The sequence below is a fragment of the Syngnathoides biaculeatus genome, chromosome 9, assembly GCF_019802595.1.
Source record: "Syngnathoides biaculeatus isolate LvHL_M chromosome 9, ASM1980259v1, whole genome shotgun sequence".
Taxonomy (NCBI): domain Eukaryota; kingdom Metazoa; phylum Chordata; class Actinopteri; order Syngnathiformes; family Syngnathidae; genus Syngnathoides; species Syngnathoides biaculeatus.
Window position 1 is genome coordinate 8,853,288 of NC_084648.1, and position 19,582 is coordinate 8,872,869.

Here is a 19,582-nt window from a genome sequence, read left to right on the forward strand (position 1 = left end):
CACCACGTTCAGGAAACACGTTCACCCAATCAGGTGTCGGTGTTTGGCTGGCATTCCCGTGATGCACCGCGAGCCATGCTTTGAATTCAAATCCCACGGACCAATCGTGAGCCGTCAATGCTCCTGGCAGTTTTTTTTAAACTGTTCTCGGGGACTGTTTGTCACGACTGAGTTGAGGTCGAGCGAGCATCTTTTTATCAAGCACTTTCCCGTTTGTTTTTTTGTTTTTAAATTCCAGGACACTCATTTTAATCGAGCTATTGAGTGGGGAGGTGACGCTGGCATCGCGACGCGGTGAATTCGCAGCCTATTTCAGCTCATTTTTTCCAAAGTGGAGACGGCCGTTTTCCGCAGCCAAGCCAGAAGCAAGATTTCAAGGCGAAAATGAGTGCGCCGACCGCCAAGCAGCAGAAGCCGCAAGCGGCGACCAACAATCCCCCTTCGTCCTCGGCGTTGGCCGCCGCGGCGCTCAAGGAAATCCCAGAGTTGCTGGTGGACACCCGGGCCAAGCGGCGCTACACTCGCGGCCGCTTTCTGGGCAAGGGCGGCTTCGCCAAGTGTTACGAGATCACCGACGTGGAGAGCCAGCAGGTGTTCGCCGGCAAGATCGTGCCCAAGACGCTCATCATCAAGCCGCACCAGCGCGAGAAGATGACCTCGGAGATCACCATCCACAAGAGCCTGGAGCACCCCAACATCGTCGGCTTCCGAGGCTTCTTCGAGGACGACGACTTCGTCTTTGTGGTGCTGGAGATCTGCAAGAGGAGAGTGAGTACTGCAGTAAAGCCAACTTCGCACAAACACGCACTAAGTTAACAGTAAAAGCTATAAACTATCATATTAGTGTGTTTTTTTTTTTTAACGGGCTTAGTCGTCTTTCATCCTTTTTTTTTCTTTGAGTTGCAAGCACAAACTTAAAATACGAGTGCTGTCCTTGACCAGCAGCAATTTGGCTCAAAGTGAAAAGCGGTCGAATACGCGTGTATTTAAAACAACCACATATACGTAGTAACTTTGTTTATCTTGGAAAAATCCAAATGTCCAAAAACCCCAAGTCGCGTTTGCTTTAACAATGTAACAAGTACATAAGGGCCAACACAGGTTAACAATGGAACTATACTTCAAGCACGTACGGTATACAATGTGTTTATTATTCCATGTGTGGAAAAACTTTTGACTGCAACTTTCCGAGTCACGGTAGTTGCGAGACTCTTCTTCACGTGAGTGCACGATTGAATTGTACTGCCCCCTACTGCCACCACAGAAAGCTGCATCCATCAATGGATAGGTTTTCAATGACGTCACCACCACCCTAAGACCAATCGGATAAATTAACGCTAGAAAGAAAAAAAACTTCACGCGTCACCTATCAGCTGTGTTCTCTGACCTCTATCACACACAAGATGGCGCTTATCCTCACAAGGGTCGTCTGCAATAAATCTCAGTGAACGATTTTTCTTTTTTGTCCTCGTTCCCCGAATTCCTATGTTTCATGATTCCACATTTCCTATGACTTAGTTTTTTGTCCCAAATAATTGCAGACATTTTACATATCGACCACCACCAATGTTTTGTTTTTGGGTTTTTTTTTTTGCCAGTTTTAACATTCCAACTTCAAGCTCTTGAGCTTATTCACAACTGATATGGAACATCACACAAATTTCACAGTTTAACTTCATCCTTTTCCTTCAGCCTTTATTTTTCATGAAGTAAATCATATTTTGGGGTTTTTGATTGAATTCTGCCCACTAAATCTCCAGGGGCGCCGTAATTCTTATTATGGAAACTTAACAGTAAATCGTGATTATTCAAGCAATTCGATTTTTGTAGCTTTAGCATTCTTAAAACTTTCCAGATTTTTGTCAACATTTGAATAAAGATGAACATTAATTTACATATTTGGGATCTTGGACAGGCAGCACAGTGGATCAGCTGGTAAGGCGTTGACCTCACAGTTCTGAGGTCCCGGGTTCAATCCCGGATCCGCCTGTGTGGAGTTTGCATGTTCATCCTGTGCCTGCGTGGGTTTTCTCCAAGCACTCCGGTTTCCTCCCACATTCCAAAAACATTCATTGGACACTCTAAATTTCCCCAAGGTGTGATTGTGAGTGCGGCTGTCTGTCTCTATGTGCCCTGCGATTGGGTTGCAACCAGCCCAAGGTGTAGCCCGCCTCTTACCCATTGACAGCTGGGATAGGCTCCTGCACTCTTGTGACCCTTGTGAGGATAAGCGGCAAAAAGTTGCTGAGAAACAGAGTTTCAGCTCCCTCCAAAGTTTTTCGATTGGGTTAAGGTCTGGAGACTGGCTAGGCCACGCCAGAAACTTGATATGCTTGATTCTTACGGAGCCACTCCTTGGTTTTCTTGGCTGTGTGCTTCGGGTCATTGTCATGTTGAAAGACCCAGCCACGACCCATCTTCTTCTCCAAAGTCTCACAATACATGGCCGCGGTGATCCTCTCCTTAATACAGTGCAGTCGTCCTGTCCCATGTGCAGAAAAACACGCGCAAAGCATGACGCTACCACCCCCATGCTTCACAGTAGGGATGGTGTTCTTGGGAGGGAAATCATCATTCGTATTCCTCCAAACATGGTTAGTGGAATTATAACCATTTTGGTCTCATCTGATCACAAAACTTTCTCCCATGACTCCTCTGTATCATCCAAATGGTCATTGGCAAACTTAAAATGGGCCTTGACATGTGCTGGTTTAAGTACGGGAACCTTCCGTGCCATGTGTGATTTCAAACCATGACGTTTTAATGTATTACCAACAGTCACCTTGGAAACGGTGGTCCCAACTCTTTTCAGGTCATTAACAAAGTCCTGTTGTGAAGTCCTGGACTGATTCCTCATCTTTCTAAGGATCATTGAGACCCCACGAGGTGAAATCTTGCACGGGACTCCACTCCGATTGAGATTGACCGTCATGTTTAGCTTCTTCCATTCTCTATGATGATTGCGCTAACAGTGGACCTTTTTTCAACAAGCTGCTTGGCAATCTGCTAAGTCCCCAGATTTCCCCTGTAACGCATGTGCATTAATCACAAGGAGATTTTTCAGCACGGGGGAGCGCCTTTGGGAGGGAGGCGGGGTATACCCTAAACTGGTCAATCATAGGGCAGATATATACAAACAACCATTCAAACTCAGTCACACCTATGGACAATTTAGTATTAAGTTAACCCCCCCATGCGTGTTCTTGGTAAGTGGGAGGAAATTGACCCCTCCGTGGATATTGCGCAATCCGCGTCACTGACCAATCAGAGGCCAGAGATCTGCATAGACCAAAGCCCGTTTTTGCTCCCGCCATTTTTACTGTTTGTCTTACGTGAGCGCACGTGGCGTGGCGTGGTTAAGTGCCCTGTACGGAGGGGTCAATTGGAGTACTTGGAGAAAACTCACACAGGCATGGGGAGAACATGCAAACTGATTTGTACCGAGATATGCTAACTATTTGCCCATAGTGCGACACAGTTTTTTTTTTAATTAACCTTGTAACTTAAAAGTGTTTTTTTTAATTTTTGTTTTCCTCTTTTTTCTTTACCCCGGGGGGTCTGGCGTTAGTCGCTGCTGGAGCTGCACAAGCGCCGCAAAGCGGTGACCGAGCCCGAAGCACGCTACTACATGACGCAGTTGCTCCGGGGTGTTCAGTACCTGCACAACAACCGCATCATCCACAGAGACCTCAAGCTGGGTAACATCTTCCTCAACGACGACATGGATGTCAAAATAGGTGAGAAGACACCAGAAAGAACAACCGCTGTGTCGCGGTGGATATGGAAATAGTCATCGATCCAGTTTGGGAGCATGCAAAGTGTGAATGTAATCACAAGAGTACAACGTGCCAAGAATTTTTAAAAAATTCTTGTCGGTGATTTAAAAACTGCCTTTTGGGGGAATGTTTTTGTATGGTTTTGCCTGCCATCCTCATCGGGAAATGTCAAGTTTTGTCCAAAAGATCAACTTGTTTCTGTCTGTAGGGGACTTCGGCCTGGCCACCAAGATCGAGTTTGACGGCGAGCGCAAGAAGACTTTGTGCGGCACACCAAACTACATCGCACCGGAGGTTCTGTGCAAGAAAGGACACAGCTACGAGGTTGACGTGTGGTCGCTAGGATGCATACTGTAAGTCTCCGCAAACACACACGCTGGGATGGGCCCAAATTACTCAGGCTTCGTACGGGTCAGTGAATTTCTGGAATATCATGGGAAGAAACGTTGTCTTTTCCAGCTCTTGGAAAGTCCAGTAAATAAAAAAAAAAATATTTGGCTTGAGTCAGGGAATGTCATGGGATTTTCAGTCACTCTGACTTGACGGGCGCGATTGTACTCGCAAATTTGCACAGTCGAGCACAAAAAAAATCACGTGCGTAAAATTTGTTATGAGTAGAAATACATAGAAATTCTAAGCGCACATGAAAACCAATACAGTGCAGTGAACCAGTCTGACACTTTTTTTTTTTTCCGCCTCAACATGGAAGCACTATGTCTCCTGATAGTTTACCTTACTCCGCCCCCCTTCGGCTCTTAAAGGGGTACACTCATAATTACAAACAGTTAAACATGCTGCTTGTGTTTCCTCTCGATAATAATTGTAAAAAAAAAAAGTGCTGTTGCTTTAATGAATGTCACGGTATGTGAATAATAGAAGAAAAAGTGGTGAAACTGGGTGAAATTTTCTCTTTTTTTTTTTTTTGAGTAAAAAATGTCTGGTATGAAGCCAAAGTAGAAAGTACAGGATGAGATGGTGTATAATGTTAAAATTCTACCTTGGCACAGCCTGATAGAGGATGAAAGCATAGACAATACAGTGCACAAAAAGCTAATTCTGTATTTTAAAAATAGGAGAGCTCATAACATTAACCTTAAAACTGGTTGGTAGCATCATTCAGCTTTCAACATGCGTTGCTAAAGATATTCTGCAAGCAATAATTCAGTTTTACAGCAAGAAAAATAGACGGGAATATCATTGTGGATTAAAAAAAAAAAAAGAAAAAGTTGGATGCGACATTTCAAACTTACAGTTCATAGTTAGCTTGGTTTGGTTAGCAATGTATTTTTTTGTTTGTTTGACATTTTCATTGTAAGTTTGCAAAAACACAAAATTGTTCAGTAAAATGTTCTGATGTAAATGTAAATGCTGTAATCTGAATGTTTGAATGAGGCGTGTAACTTCAAAGGATGACACTGATCTCACCACAGTGCATACGTCTGATGTGGTCAAAGGGGGCGCTCACTGCCTTAATGTGTTTGCTCAGAGGTTTGCTTACATGAAGCCTTCGTAACTGAAGAGTACTCTTATATTACAACACGGCAGATAAGAAACCACTTACGAGTGTGCTTTACTGCCATGTTGTAGTGATAGGATACACAAACTCAAAGGTGAATGGCTTTGTAAAAGCATGCCCATGTCCCTGCTGATTACACGCAAACCCAATGAGCTTCTTATCAACAATACTTTTATACACTTGTAATTCTAGTTTATATTTTTAAATTTCACAGTCATTATAATGCACCTACTACATTGTTAAGCTTTGGCACTTATTATTCAAATGGAAACGCACAATCATATAGTTGAAATATTGCTGTCTGCCACAACCAGTCAATCCAATATTAGCCAGACAACGATCTGTTTTTTTTTTTTTTTTTTTTTTTTTTTTTAGGTGCGATAATCTTTTTTTGGTAGTTATGGAGGGCAATATTAATTTGTTTTCAGAGAGCAAATGTTGCGGTCTTTTGAATAATACAAATTCCCACGCATAATTTAAATGCCTTTACGCATCCATCTGTCCATTTTCTGAGCTGCTTATCCTCACGAGGGTCGAGGCAGTGCTGGAGCCAATCGCAGAGCACACGGCGACAGACAACAGTCGCACTCACAATCATATTGTTGTTGAAAACATTTTCAGATTTGTAACATGTTAAATGTTTTTCTTTTTATCAGACAACCGGCTTTTTTGTTTTACAATCCAGAGAGCTCCCAGGTTCACCAACTCTTTTTAATGTTAAAAGAAAACTTCAATTCATATAGTTCAATGAAGTTCACCCAATTTCAACCTCTTAATGGCAGTTGGATTTAAATACTAAAAATAAAGGTAGATGCCAGTATGCTTCAAAATGTTGGTAATCAGTCTATCCCTATAAATTATGCCAAAAAGCAGCAAAAATGAAGTATTCTGGATTGTTTGAAATGAAAAATATTAAACACAATCACAAGAAAGGTCTCAAAAGAAATGTGTGCTGAAATACACAAGTATATAAATAAATATTAGCACCAATTATTGTGGGGAATTGATGAGGGGAGTCATGGCCAGTCTGATTATATCATATATATATATATATATATATATATATATATACACACACACACACACTTTAATTTAAATAAATAAATAAAAAACATGAATATTCAGACAAAATTACAAATGGTTTTCAAATTCATAAAAAAATATTTTTTTCATTTTCCATGACTAATTGAGGACAGATTTTCTTTCGTGTCCAACCTTTATCCATGCAAAAAAAAATCTTTAAAAAGAAATTATCTTTCCAAATCCTTCAGCTCTTTGTTGAATTATTTAAAAATGTTTTCCTTATCTGTTGTTGTTGTTGATTTAGGTACACATTGCTTGTCGGTAAGCCTCCATTTGAGACTTCCTGCCTGAAGGAGACGTACAACCGCATCAAGAAGAACAACTACACCATCCCATGGGTAAAACTGTTTGGAGGACTTCTGGATGCGTGCTAAGCCCACGCTATCTGAAATGCTCAACATTTTTTTGAATCGCTACAATTTTAGATTATGTCGATATGTTTTTCTATCTCAATTGCTGAGCCGGAATCCAAACGCCGATTGGCATCCGCTTCCCCCGACAGCACCTCAACCCGGCGGCGGCGTCCCTGATAAAGCGCATGCTGCACGCCGACCCGGCCCAGCGGCCGACCATCGCGCAGATGCTGTCTGATGACTTCTTCACTTCGGGCTACATCCCGTCGCGCTTGCCCACCACTTGCCTGACCGTGGCCCCCCGTTTCTCCATTGCGCCGTCCACAGCTGCCGAGATGGCCCAGCGCCAGCCCCTCTCCGCCCTCGGGAACAAGGGTGAGTGTGCTCAGCCCCGGTGACGCTTTTCTGTATTTGGGCTGGGGGTGTTAATAATAACTGAGGTCCCCCCCCATTCCCACCCCACCCCTTTGGACTACAGGAGAGTCGGAGAATGCAAAGGTGAAGGGTGAGCCGCAGATGCCAAGGTACCATGCTGAACTTTTTCCCCCTCAATAGCCCCCCCTCTATTTTTGAATATGAGAACCCTTTTAAACTGTTTACAAGAAAATATCTGCTTTTTTTTAAAAAAAAAAATGTAAGTAAATGAATGCTTGTTGATTAATTTACACTTGGAATAAAGGGGAGGGATTAAACAGTTGTAAATTTTCCATTCTTAAGAAAATTTACAACTGTTTAGAATACTTAAATCTTTCAAGGGAATAAAAGAAAATTACCTACTCCAGATTTTTTTTTATATATGATTATTCAAAATTTTGGGGGAAAAAAATTTAACTTTTTTTCCATTACCAGGATTCCCCTTTTCCTTTTAAAAATGTTTTCTTTTTGTATTATATTTGAACTCTATTGCATTTTAATTGTTCCGCATTTACTGTAATTTTCCCACTTCCAGTTATTGGTTACAAGAAAATAACAGATTTGTGTATTTTTATATATGTGCAAATATATTACTTATTACATATATTTGCACAGTTGCATAGTACATCAAGTTGTTTTGAGACTTATTACCACAAGTTTTAAATGAAAAAAAAAAAAAAAATGGATTTCATTTTTCTAAAAAGTATATGTCGCTGTAATGTTATCCCCAGTTTGATCATTTAAATCTAGAAAAATAAAATTGCGCTTCAATAATGGTTCATTTCCAACTGATGACGTATAAAACTGAAATTGTAGCTAAAATGTATCAAAACGAGCGGTGCATAAAGAGGCAAATATTGTGGACTTATGAATTCGAATGCAGTATAGCGGAAATATATTTTATCAGCGGTTCTTTTGCATACCCCAAAGATTGACTTACAATCGATTGACGGCTAATCTGTCATTCAGGGACGCGGAACCCACCGAGGACAACCTGAAGGACTTGCTGCAGCAGCTCAACAGCTTCCTGAGCGCCAAACCAGCAGAGAGGCTGCCCGTACGCCAAGGTGAAGCCGGGCTCTCCTCGCGCTCTAACCGCGTCTGCTGCCGTGTTCAAGGCGAGTGAGTAACGGCGCATTTGTGCTCCGGTATGTGCAGAGGAGGCCGAGGACCCCGCCTGCATTCCCATCTTCTGGATCAGCAAATGGGTCGACTACTCGGACAAATATGGGCTAGGTAGGGAAATTTCATGCCACGAGTCAACGTTCACATCCAAATAAAAATAAAATGACTCGTGGATAAATGAGTGTAAACTTCACCAGTCCTGTTCCCGAATATAAAACAAAAAAAATATTTGTCACATTTGTAATTTTTTTTTAAATTTAATTTTTTAGAATAACTTCAGACATTTCTTTTTAGGATGATTTTTTTGTAATGATGATTTTTTTTTTTTTTTTTTTAAATCAAAGTAGTTCTGAGTTAAATGGACAGGAATAGTTTATCCATTAAATTTTTTCTTGGTACGCTTTTTTTATGTTATAAAGTTAAAATGTAGTTTGGGGGAAAAAAAATAAACACTACAAAATCACAATTGTGCTTTGGGGTTAAATAGTGGCTGGAAGGTGTTTATTCTTAACCCAAAATTTAAATTTTTCATTTTTTTTTACATTAGTTTTCCACTATAAATGTTTTATTTATTTTTAATAAAAGTATCCTTTTTTTCCCAACAGAACAAACACAAATTTGGTTTGAAATAAAGGGAAAGTTTTTTTTTTTTGCATTCATAAAGGGCAAATGTTAAAACCAAATTAACCAAAGAAATATTTTTAATTTCTACAGTACACTGACAGACATTTTGTAACTTATTTTTAAAGGGGAACATTTTATTTCCCCCAAGCACCATCTTTTGTTCTTTGAGATAAAATATGAGAAAAAAAATACAATTTTAGAAATTATGCTATTATCTTCCATGTGCACCCCTTGCTCCTCAAATCAGGAGCATCTCTGCCGCCTTCCAAACCTTGCACTTGACGACGTCTGCAACGAAATGAGATTTCCGCACTGTTGTTGCAGGCTACCAGCTGTGTGACAACAGCGTGGGCGTGCTGTTCAACGACTACACGCGTCTCATCATGTACGCCGACGGCGACAGTTTGCAGTACATCGACAAAACGGCGCACGAGTCCTACATGAGCGTCACCACATACCCGTCCACCCTTAACAAGAAGGTTTGTGTTTGGGCTTCATTTTAGTTTGCTTCTGTCTTGTCTGTATTTTTTATATTTTTCCTGTTCATTGTATTCATTTTGCTCTTTATTTGTTGTACATTTACTTTTTTTTCTTGTTCTTTTCCTCCTGTAGTTTTTGTTCATAATCAATTCAGGTCTTTTTTTTTGTTCTAGTTAGGCATGTTTTGTTTTTGAGTGTTTTTGTTTTTCCTCCATGTATTTTTTTTCCCAATTTTTGTTCTTTTTTGTCGTTTATTTTGTGTTTTGTGGTGTTGTTCATACTTTTTCCTTTTATTTTCTTAATTTTTCCCACTTTTGGTTCATTTTAATATTTTTGATTTTAGGTTGTTTTTTTTTTTTTCTTCATTTTTAATGTTTTGTTTTCTCACTATTTGTGACCCCCCCCCCCACCCCAATCTCATTGCCTATGAACTGATTGTGGTTTCCATTCACGCGGCTCCACCCACCCGCGTCCCTCGGCGTCACCCCGCCAGATCACCCTCCTGAAGTACTTCCGCAACTACATGAGCGAACACCTGCTGAAGGCGGGCGCCAACATGGCGCCGCGAGAGGGCGACGAGCTGGCGCGGCTGCCCTACCTGTCGCTGTGGTTCCGCACCAAAAGCGCCATCGTGCTGCACCTCAGCAACGGCACCGTGCAGATAAACTTCTTCCAGGTGCGAACACTCGCTCAAGCCTTTTCCTTCTTAAAACGTCCCTGTGAAGTAAAAATAAAAATTAGGGTTCACTTCAGATCAGTTTCAAAATGGGTGAACTTCAGGGATTATTTTTTGTTTTTGGAAACCTGCATTTTTTTTTTTTTTTTTTTTTTTAAATCATTACATCATTGATATTTTGGAAAAGATCTTGTCGAAAACTTCTGAGTTTTCATTTGACTTTGTGAGACTTTATTTTGTCTCACAGGGGGCAAAACAAAACGCACACTTTGAAAAGGTTGCAAGTCTGTGACGCTTAAAGCCATTCAGATGAAGTCTTGTGGTGTTTGTATTCAAAATTTAGAAACTACTGTTTTCCTTTTTGCTGCACATGAATATCTGCTCCAGATTTGACATTGGCCTGACTTAGGGGGGGAAAAAATGCTACTTCACCAAGCATCTTATGCCTACAAATGGCAAAATGTTTGTCAAACTGTAGGCCCCCTCTGAATAAAAAACATTTTTTTTTTTGCTTTTCTTGTTTCAGGACCACACCAAGCTGATCCTCTGTCCGCTGATGTCGGCGGTGACGTACATCGACGAGCGGCGGGACTTCCGTACGTACAAACTGTCTCTTCTGGAAGAGTTTGGCTGTTCCAAGGAGTTCTTCAGCCGCATGCGTTATGCTAAACTCATGGTGGAGAGACTGATGGACAGCAACAAGTCCGCACACTAATGCTTGCACACACTTTTTTTAATGCCTTTCATCCATCACACTCTGTCGTTTTTACATAAGAATTATTTTCAATTCTTATTGACGTTCTTGCTTAAGTTACTTTTGTATGTCTTAAAAGTTTTGAAATTTTACTCCTTAGAGAATATGTTGTGCTCAACATGTTTGTTTGAATGTTAAATAAAGCTTGAAGTCAATCTTGACTGCCGTTTCACGTGTAACATGTCAAAATGTGTCTGGAATGTGGGGTTTGCAAAAAAATTGGATGAGAATTTGATATTAATCGCGTATCACCTGACAAACTCAATGAGCATCGAGGATATGCTAAATCCTGAAACATATGTAAATGAAAAGGTTGTCGTTTAGGGGTGTGCACAACGTGTGTATGTGTGTGTGTGTGTATATATATATATATATATATATATATACACACACACACCTACTACCAATACTATGACTTTGCATATAAGTCATTTAAATTAAAGAGAACATCCAATCCAATCAGTGCAAAGCTTGTGTAATTTTGATCAGAAGTCTGGTCTATTCTGCTATGCATTAAAAAAAAAAAAAAAAACTGGAATAGCTTGAAATAGGGCATCCTGGACATTTCCAACCCAAATTATCCTGGAAACCTGATAAAAACACATTGAACATTATCAAAAAATATTTGGCATGCGACCTTATCAGGGGGTCCCCAAAAAGCACCAGTGACGTTGATCTGGTTTGTCTACCAGAGCAGGATGTGTGAACAAGTCTCAAGGAACCACATCCCAAGTCGGACACGAAGTCAACCATTTTGGTTTGAAGCACACCAACCAGCTCCGAATCTGCACCACCTGAAAAATCTGGATAAAAAAATATCTGCACCCAACACCAGTTTGACCCGTTGACATGGAACCGCGTGCAGATGTCAATCAGAACTTGCCAAAGACCCTTGTCCCAATTAAATTGAACAGAAAGTGGGCCGGTTAGGATTAAAGAAGCCAATTTGGGTGACTTTGCCCTAAACATTGTGACGCAAAAGGATCATTCATTCATGATTGAGTCATCTTTTTTGGGGAGGTCAACATGCCTTGACGTTTGTATTTGAATATAATTTATTTTTGAGAATGTGCATTTTATTTATATATATATATATCTATATTTTGTCGATGAATATGCGCACAGGGTGCACTCTCACCCAGTCCCCGCTTTGCCCGCTGTCACCACGGCAACAAGCCCAGGTACTGTAGCGTTAGTGGCAACATTTTTTTTTCTCCTCTCGCTCTCGAGTTTCGAGCAGTTTTAGGATGACTCGAGTGTTTTATTCAGAGAAAGTGGAGCGGGGCAACTTCTTTTTTAATATTTTGTTCCTACATCGGTGAAATCTCAGCGGAGGCGCCTTCTTCCTCCGCATCCTCTTCCCACACACGTTAGCACCAACTGAGAGAGCAGAGTGGTGGCATGCATGCATTTCTTCCAGTAGGTGGCGCCAATGGGTCTCGACTGGGTGGGACGTGCACCCCACAAAAAGTCGTTTGGTCTTGCCCAATACGTGATTGGCCTTGCCACAACGAAGATGAGCAAATGGCTGCTTCAACACCAAAATGGCTGACTTCCTGTATCATTTCAGCCCTGGCCTTTTGAGACTTTTTGGTTGTTGTTGTTTTTTTTTTTTTTTTTGGGGGGGGGGGTCTACTCATCATACACATGCCTCACTCCTCAGTGAAACCCCCTTCAGGGGCTGAATTTTCAAATTTATGGAACCAATGGTGAGTGATCAAACTTTACCATCATGCTCTGTCAAAATGAAAAATGATGAAAAACTCACATTTTTGGTGATTAAGTATCTGACTTATATACCAGGTTCATTCTTTGGTTAAAATAAAAAGAATCCCCAATTTTTTAGGATGACTTCCCTTTTGAAGGTCTCCTAGAAAATGTGACTAAAGTGGTAGCCCCAGACTAAAATGGCCGACTTCTTTTGTCTTCTCGAGACTTTTTGTGGGTCTACTCATGATGGCCGTGCCCACCAAATTTGAGGTTGCTTAGTGGGGGGGCGCGAGTGAGGTTTACTTAAGAGGTGATAGAAACAATTACAAGTTCAAGCAAAGATGTTTTTATTGCGTTTCAACCTGTACTCAACATATGAAGGAAGGCACAATGATGCGATTGTGCAAAAATGTCTTGAAACTTGTTTTGTGAATCTTGGACAACACTTTGTGAACAATATGATCACTTTTTTTTTTTTTTTTAAACACTGCCACAAATCACATGAAAAAGGTTGGTTCTTGAACTTCATTGATAATGTAGGATATGTTCATTTGAAACCACAACAACAACAACAACAGCAAAGCGAAACTCCCAAATTGAGTGGTATGTGGGCTTTGCTTTTTATTTGGCTTTTAGATTTTTCACCCCCATTATCCCTGGGTTGGCCGGGAAGGTTTGAAATCCGAAAACGAAAAAATAAAATCTGGGACGGGTAATGGTCAAATTTGGAGGTTCGGCTGGATTGTGCAAGAAATAAAGTTGCTTTTGTAACACTGTCACAATAAAGCAGCGAGGGCAAACTTTTGTGCTTAAGATTTTCAAAATTGAAAGTTGGGACACACTGCTTCAAAAGAAACTTCATTAATAAAAAACATAAACTATAGCTGTAAAATAATTTATCGTAATAATAAATAATCATTGCCATTTTTCTTATTTATAATGGGTTAATTGTATTGGTAATTGATTATCCAATCATTTACTATAATTTTTTTCCAAGCCTTGTAAAATTGTTTAAAAGGTAATTTTATTCAGCACGACATGAAATAATTGAGATGAATGAATAAAAATCAAATAGTGAACATAATATAAATTAAAAACAAATTTTAGAGGAAAAAATGAATATATTTTATTTACCCCGTTTTTTAAGCTACAATAAATTGGATGAAATAAAAGAATTTTAAAAAACATGGTCTTCATTTTGTTTGACTAACATTCAGGAAGAAAGGTAAATTAGTCCGATTTTTATTATGTTTTGTGTTATCAATTAACCAATTAATTATGTAATGATGTAGACAAAATGAGTAAATCAAATCTGGCTAGATTCATGCGTATTGTTTATTTTACCCTTTTTATATTTCACCAAAACTCAGTTAACTAGCTATTTGATGAGCTGTATGTACTTAAAAAAAAAACTAAAACAATTGGATGCAAATGGAAATAATCATTTTCTGTAGCGCTTATCCTCATTTTGAAATGATAAATTCCAACTCATCCGTTTTCGGGAAAAAAAAAACCTCCAAATCAAAGTCCCGACGACACACACACGGGCTGTGCTTGCTCAGTACTCCCAGAGGGTGGCGCCCTCCACGGAGTCGGCGCTGGCCTTGAGGCCTCCGGCGCGGTCGCCCCTCAGGTACTTGCCCCCCACCACACGCACCGCCATCTTGTCCACGTCGCACAACTCAAAGAGAAAGCGAGCCCCCACGCCGTCGGCACTGCACGACACCGTTGCGTCCTCGCCCGCGCGCCACCACTTGCCCTCGCAGTCTCCAAGACAAAAAGGGGCAAGTGAAAAAAAAAAAAAAAAAAGATTTCAATTTGATGAAGAAAATGTGCCTAATTTTGGGGAAAAAAAATTTGGATAGGCTTGAAAAGTACGAAATGTTTCTTTCCTATTTTCCTCTAGAAAATATTTTTGAAAGGAAGTACAAAATTCAACTCTTATTTTCATTAAAAATATCATAATATAAATATATTATAATATATTCCAGAAAAAAAATATTTTAGTTAAAAAATGTGCAAAGTTCAATATTTTTGAAAAAGGTTCTATAATTTCAAGAAAAAAGTTGCAGATATTTGGGGAAAACATTTTGTATTTTTCTGGTTAAAAAAAAAAGTGTATTTTGAATGAAAATAATTTTTTTTTTAAAAAAAAAGGTGCATACCGTCCTGAGAAAAGTTTATTCCTGAAAATAACAATAATATTTCAATTTTAATTATTTTGAAATACTGTAAGATTCCCTAGAAAGTTATTTCCTCCAAAAATTGCACTTTTGAAAGAAAGTATAAAAATACAAAAAGTCATTAATTTATATACGTTTTTTATTATTTTCCTTTAAAAAAAATCCTCCATTTAAGAAAAAAATTGCATATTCTAGAAAAAGTATATCTGAGGAAAATTTGCCACTACGTTTGGCATATAGTTAAAAAAAATTTGCATCTTTTCCAGACAGGAAGTTTAATTATTTATTTCATTTTCCCCAAAATGGCATACATTCAAGAAAAAAAGTGTATAGCTTAAAGAAAAAAAGTTGCATATTTGTATTAAAAAGCAATATTTCAGCAAAAAAAAATATCTTAAAATAAATTTGGGGTGGCGGCCAATTCCGTCCCCTGCTTACCTTGGAGGGCATACGCCCTGTCCTGGAAGTGGAGGCGGAAGACGTCATAGGATGCCCGGTTGGAATCTAACGTGGCGCCGCCGGCTTTGCGGGCGCCGATGAAACCGTGCTCGCTGCGAAGGACGATGAGGGGCCGGTTGATGAGCTTCACGAAGAACTGTTCCGCGTCCCCTGAAGGCGACACCATCTGCGTTAGCCCTTAACAACAATGCAAGAATGCAACCCAACAAAAAACACCAGAAAGAAGTTGTACATTTTCCAGAAATATTTTTTATATTTTAGAGAGAAACTTGAAAAATTTTTTGAAGAAAAGTCATTACTTGAAAAACGTTATATTTTGAAGATTTTTTTGGGGGGAGAAAAACAATTCTCTATCAATGCAAAATGTGAGCAGAGGACGACAAAATACATTTTTTCCCTCATCATTTTGCCCATCTCAGTCCTTTTGGAAAGCATCTTGGGAAAAGACATCATTCGATATTTTCGTAACTTTGGGTATCCGAAACCGAACATCGGAGGGACCTTTGTTATCGACAGTGGCGGCGAGTTGTCCGTTCTTCTTAGCCGTCACGTATTTTCCGTTCGCCGCACGTACGCAAACGTGACCGTCGCGCCACTCCAGTTCGAAGGAAGTGTTGGCAGACCTTTCGCAAAAAACACAACAAAAAGGGTTAGCACTACGTTTAACCCGCCAAATAGCCGAAGCTAACGTCTGTTACTTGTCGGCTTCGGCACACTGCAACCCGCCGGCGGGCGTCAGCGTCCAGCATTTGCCGGCTGACGTCTTCAAGGAGCACTTCCTGTCCTCGGGGCTCATCTCCAGCTGGAAGACTTCCTGGTCACCTTCCTCGTCCTGATTGGCCGACAGGTCCATGCCTGGAAAAGATGCCAGCTTGACTGAGGATTAATGTGTGCCCAATTTGTATTTATTGCTCACGCTTGTAGTCAAATGTAATCTGTTTTATAACTACTGCAAAATCATTGCAAGTTTCGTTAGCCTATCTATGGCGTTTTGATAATATTTTTTTAGCATGAAGCTTTGGGACTGGTTTACTTAAATACACAATGTATAATTCTCAAAGTTGCATTTTGTTTTATTTTATGGTAAACCTCAAATGGGAGTGGGATTAAAGTAAGGGTACAACAAATGATTATTTTAATAATCGAAAAAGCAGTTATTTGATGGATTGATTATATATATATTTTTTAATTTCCACCCCCTTAGTAAAAAACAGGACATTTCATGTTGACAGTAGAAAAAATACACACAAACTTATTCTGACTCAGTTCTCGTTTGGCCGAGCGATAGTCGGTATCTCGAAAAACTCGCAAGTCAAGTCAATCGTATCTCGAGGCACCACTGTACTGTATATCGCACTGTATCGCAGTAATAATGCAGGATTTCATGTCCAATTGAACCCAGTTGCCGTCACACCATTGAGTGGCGAATCGACCCAAAACACTTGACAACGCGTCTCCATTTAGTTCAATCCAGTCCGTCTCCATGACAACCTCTTTTCTCCTTCAGTTTAAAAGAAATAAAAATACAGGAGGCAACATTTAAGCCGTAGCAAGGATCCGTGTGATGAATTTGTGCAGAGAATTTTTAATAAATGTTTGAATGTTTCCAGAAAACGTTGTTACATAAAAGAAAAAAGTGTACATTTTCTCGAACAAATTTGTTGATGCTCTAGAACTTTTAGGATTTGTAGAAAAAGCTGTATATTTTCTTGGGGAACGTGCCATATTGTAGAAAAACCAATCAGATATTTGAGGATTTCAAGCCACGGCTGAGGTTTCCAGTCTGGGTTTCGGTTTTAAGCAAAAGTTTCAAATGCTGAATGACGGTTTCCAGGGCAGTGTTAAGGTTTCAAGAGCAGGTTTGGGTTGACGAGCCCAGAACTGCTGCTGAACCCCGCTCCTTCCTTAATTTTGCCTTCTTTCCATCTTCGCTTCCTCCCTACATCCGAAAATGAGAACTGGCAGTGTATGTTGTTAAAATAATACGATTTTACAATAGTTTTAGCACCCTCCGAATATACTGTACCTTGCCTGGTGGAGACGTTCCTGCCATTCCCGGCGGTGAGCACCACCTGCGCGTGACTCCTCTCCAGGCCGAAGAGCTCGTCCTTCCCGACCCGGCACACCTTCCCGGACTTGAGCGTGCCGGCGGGGCCGGACGGCGCCAGGTAGCGGCCGGCCGCATCTCGGAAGGCCACCTTGCCGGAGCGGAACTCCAGCACGTAGCCGGTGTCCGGCCCGGGGGCTGCGGCCAGGCCGCCGTCGCTCCGCAGGAAGCGGTTGTCGGCCGTGCCCAGGTGGTAGCGCCGGTCCCGGTACACCAGGGTGATGAGCGCGTCCACGCCCCAGGGAGCGTCGCGGTCGGCGGATACCTCGCCGCGGGCGCCGCTCAGCCCGACGAAGCGCTTCCGCGCCGCGCTGTAGAGGTTCACCTGCGGGTGCACGGCCAGGTGGACGCTCCAAATCTCGGTCGGTGTGACGGCCTGGGCGTGGCAGGCTACGCGGTCCTCCGTGCCGCCGAGGTAGCGGCCGTGCGGCTCGGAGCGCAGCGACCAGCCACCGTTCGGCTGCGCCGCCAGGACGAAGCGGCAGTCGGCGCCGGCGCGCCCCTCGCTGTCCGCCGTCACGTTGCCGTGCCGGTCGGCGGCCAGGTAGCGGCCCAGGTGGGAGCGGAGGAAGACCGCGCCGCAGTCGCTGCCGTCGTCGCCGTCCTGCTCCAGAGTCCACGTCTGCTTCTTCTTCAGGCTGACGGCCGACGCGTTGATCTTGTAGCCGAATGCCTCGGCCGTCAGGTACTTGTCCTCGCTGTTCACCAGACCCAGCGGGACACGCAGCAGCGAGCCGCCCGACCACTTGGACGACATGATGCGGGCGAGAGGGGGGAGGCAGGCACAGGAGTCGACTCGATGATGGAGAAGAGAAAAAATACGGAGAAGAGAAGGACGGTGGGTGGACGTCCCCAGCGGCAGAGCTGTACGACCGGCGTTTGAACAAGCTGCACACGCCCCACGGGGGGGGGGGGGGGGGGGGGTTGCATGAAGACCACTGCAGTAGTCTTCACTCTTTGTGTGCTACCTTACGACGGGAGTTCCAATTTACCACGCTCTTGTTTGCACAGTTTTTTTTCATTATAGACCAAAACTGTATTTCATATACTGTACTCGCATATTCCTAACCATTTGAAACAATAACCATGTTTTGAAACCCCAATTTGGAACCTTCGCCCTGGGTTAAACTCAAATGTAAAACTAGTAGGCCAACTAACTCTATTTCTAAATCCTAAATCTGGTGTACCTCCCTCCCCCCTAATTTTAAAACCCGAAACCTATCATAAACCCTAACCTTGGTTTTGATAACCTAATTTAAAACACTAACCCTAGTTTCATTCGCCAACTGTCATAAAATTCATGACAGATAATAAGCGGATAATCCATGAATTGTATCTCATTTAAAATATTTCTTTCATGTATTTTATGCATTTTTCACTTTTAAATGATCCTGCGGGCCGATCGAACGTCCTTACGTGCTGGTTCCGGGCCGCGGGTATGTTTGACACCCCTGTCATAGACAACCTTGGCTTGAAACCCGAATTTCCCGTCCCACCTAATTTGAAAACCGAACCTAAGTTTGATACCCCAACCCTGCCTTAAAAACAACATGGGCTACTTTTACCGCTTTAAATAAGTGTCTTTGTCATTCACATCACAAAAAACTGCCCCTGTTGAAAAGCCAAAGAAAAAGCAAATTCTGTGTAAGTGCTCCCTCCTCCCCCAAATGATGACATCCAAATTCTAAACGCTGCAACCTGAGTTGTGTTCAAGGTCCCGTTACACATCTGGAAACCATCAGTTATCGATTCCATACTTTCCCTTTGATAGCTTTTCCATCTTGCAAGATGGCGGCCGTCTGAGTTGGATTCTCGTAAGGAGCGAACATCTGGAACGCTCGCTCAAATTGATGCAACTCCTCTCTCAACTGTCGTCACCCTGGGATCCGCATTTTTCTAGTATCCCCAAAATAAAAAAAACATGGTTGAATCATCATCCTGGCACTTGAGCTCACACACAGATCCCTCTGGTGGCTTGCAGCAACACACTGTAATGAGGCTTTCTCCAGTGCCTTTAACGGTAAAAACCGTCAGTTCATTACAATCCTTCTTTTTACACTTGCGTGACATTTTAAATGCTCAAATGCTACGTTACAAAATTGCCTGTAGCGTTAGTAGACCTTCACCCTGCGGCACAGATGATTTCTATTTCCAATATTTATTTTTTGTAACACCTTCACACTCCAATTTCCTTTCAGTTTACCATAAAATTCTCCCTGCAAGTGTTCTCTTGTTTCCTTGATCCACATATCACCTGTTGGCTATTTGCCGGAACGCATAAAACACAAAATACATATATTCAAAAGCCACGCTTGACAGTCT

The 19,582-nt window shown here is 41.6% G+C and overlaps 2 protein-coding genes across 2 annotated transcripts; one reads left to right on the forward strand and one right to left on the reverse strand.

Moving 5' to 3' along the window:
• Positions 1 to 69: 69 nt before the first annotated feature.
• On the forward strand, positions 70 to 10,962 carry LOC133506619 (serine/threonine-protein kinase PLK1-like). Its single transcript, XM_061830926.1, has 11 exons — positions 70 to 768; positions 3,569 to 3,737; positions 3,985 to 4,129; positions 6,620 to 6,713; positions 6,878 to 7,103; positions 7,207 to 7,252; positions 8,112 to 8,209; positions 8,301 to 8,378; positions 9,216 to 9,370; positions 9,865 to 10,047; positions 10,574 to 10,962. Exons 1-11 carry the CDS (start codon positions 385 to 387, stop codon positions 10,760 to 10,762), a joined length of 1,767 nt encoding a protein of 588 aa, XP_061686910.1. The 5' UTR covers positions 70 to 384; the 3' UTR covers positions 10,763 to 10,962.
• Positions 10,963 to 13,850: 2,888 nt separating this feature from the next.
• Positions 13,851 to 18,124, reverse strand: fscn1b (fascin actin-bundling protein 1b). The gene is made up of 5 exons (XM_061829982.1): positions 17,180 to 18,124; positions 15,852 to 16,008; positions 15,655 to 15,776; positions 15,133 to 15,303; positions 13,851 to 14,278 (listed from the first exon to the last, which is right to left on the reverse strand). The coding sequence occupies exons 1-5, from the start codon at positions 18,015 to 18,017 to the stop codon at positions 14,070 to 14,072; spliced, it is 1,497 nt and encodes a 498-aa protein (XP_061685966.1). The 5' UTR covers positions 18,018 to 18,124; the 3' UTR covers positions 13,851 to 14,069.
• Between the last annotated feature and the right edge of the window lie 1,458 nt (positions 18,125 to 19,582).

Coding starts and splice junctions, on each gene's coding strand:
- LOC133506619 (XM_061830926.1), top strand. CDS start 385: ATGAGTGCGCCGACCGCCAAGCAGCAGAAGCCGCAAGCGGCGACCAAC. Junction 3,738..3,984: donor CGACATGGATGTCAAAATAG/GTGAGAAGACAC, acceptor TTCTGTCTGTAG/GGGACTTCGGCCTGGCCACC. Junction 8,210..8,300: donor GAGGCTGCCCGTACGCCAAG/GTGAAGCCGGGC, acceptor CGGTATGTGCAG/AGGAGGCCGAGGACCCCGCC.
- fscn1b (XM_061829982.1), bottom strand. CDS start 18,017: ATGTCGTCCAAGTGGTCGGGCGGCTCGCTGCTGCGTGTCCCGCTGGGT. Junction 16,009..17,179: donor GAACGTCTCCACCAGGCAAG/GTACAGTATATT, acceptor CATCTTTTCCAG/GCATGGACCTGTCGGCCAAT. Junction 14,279..15,132: donor CAGGGCGTATGCCCTCCAAG/GTAAGCAGGGGA, acceptor TTTGTCTTGGAG/ACTGCGAGGGCAAGTGGTGG.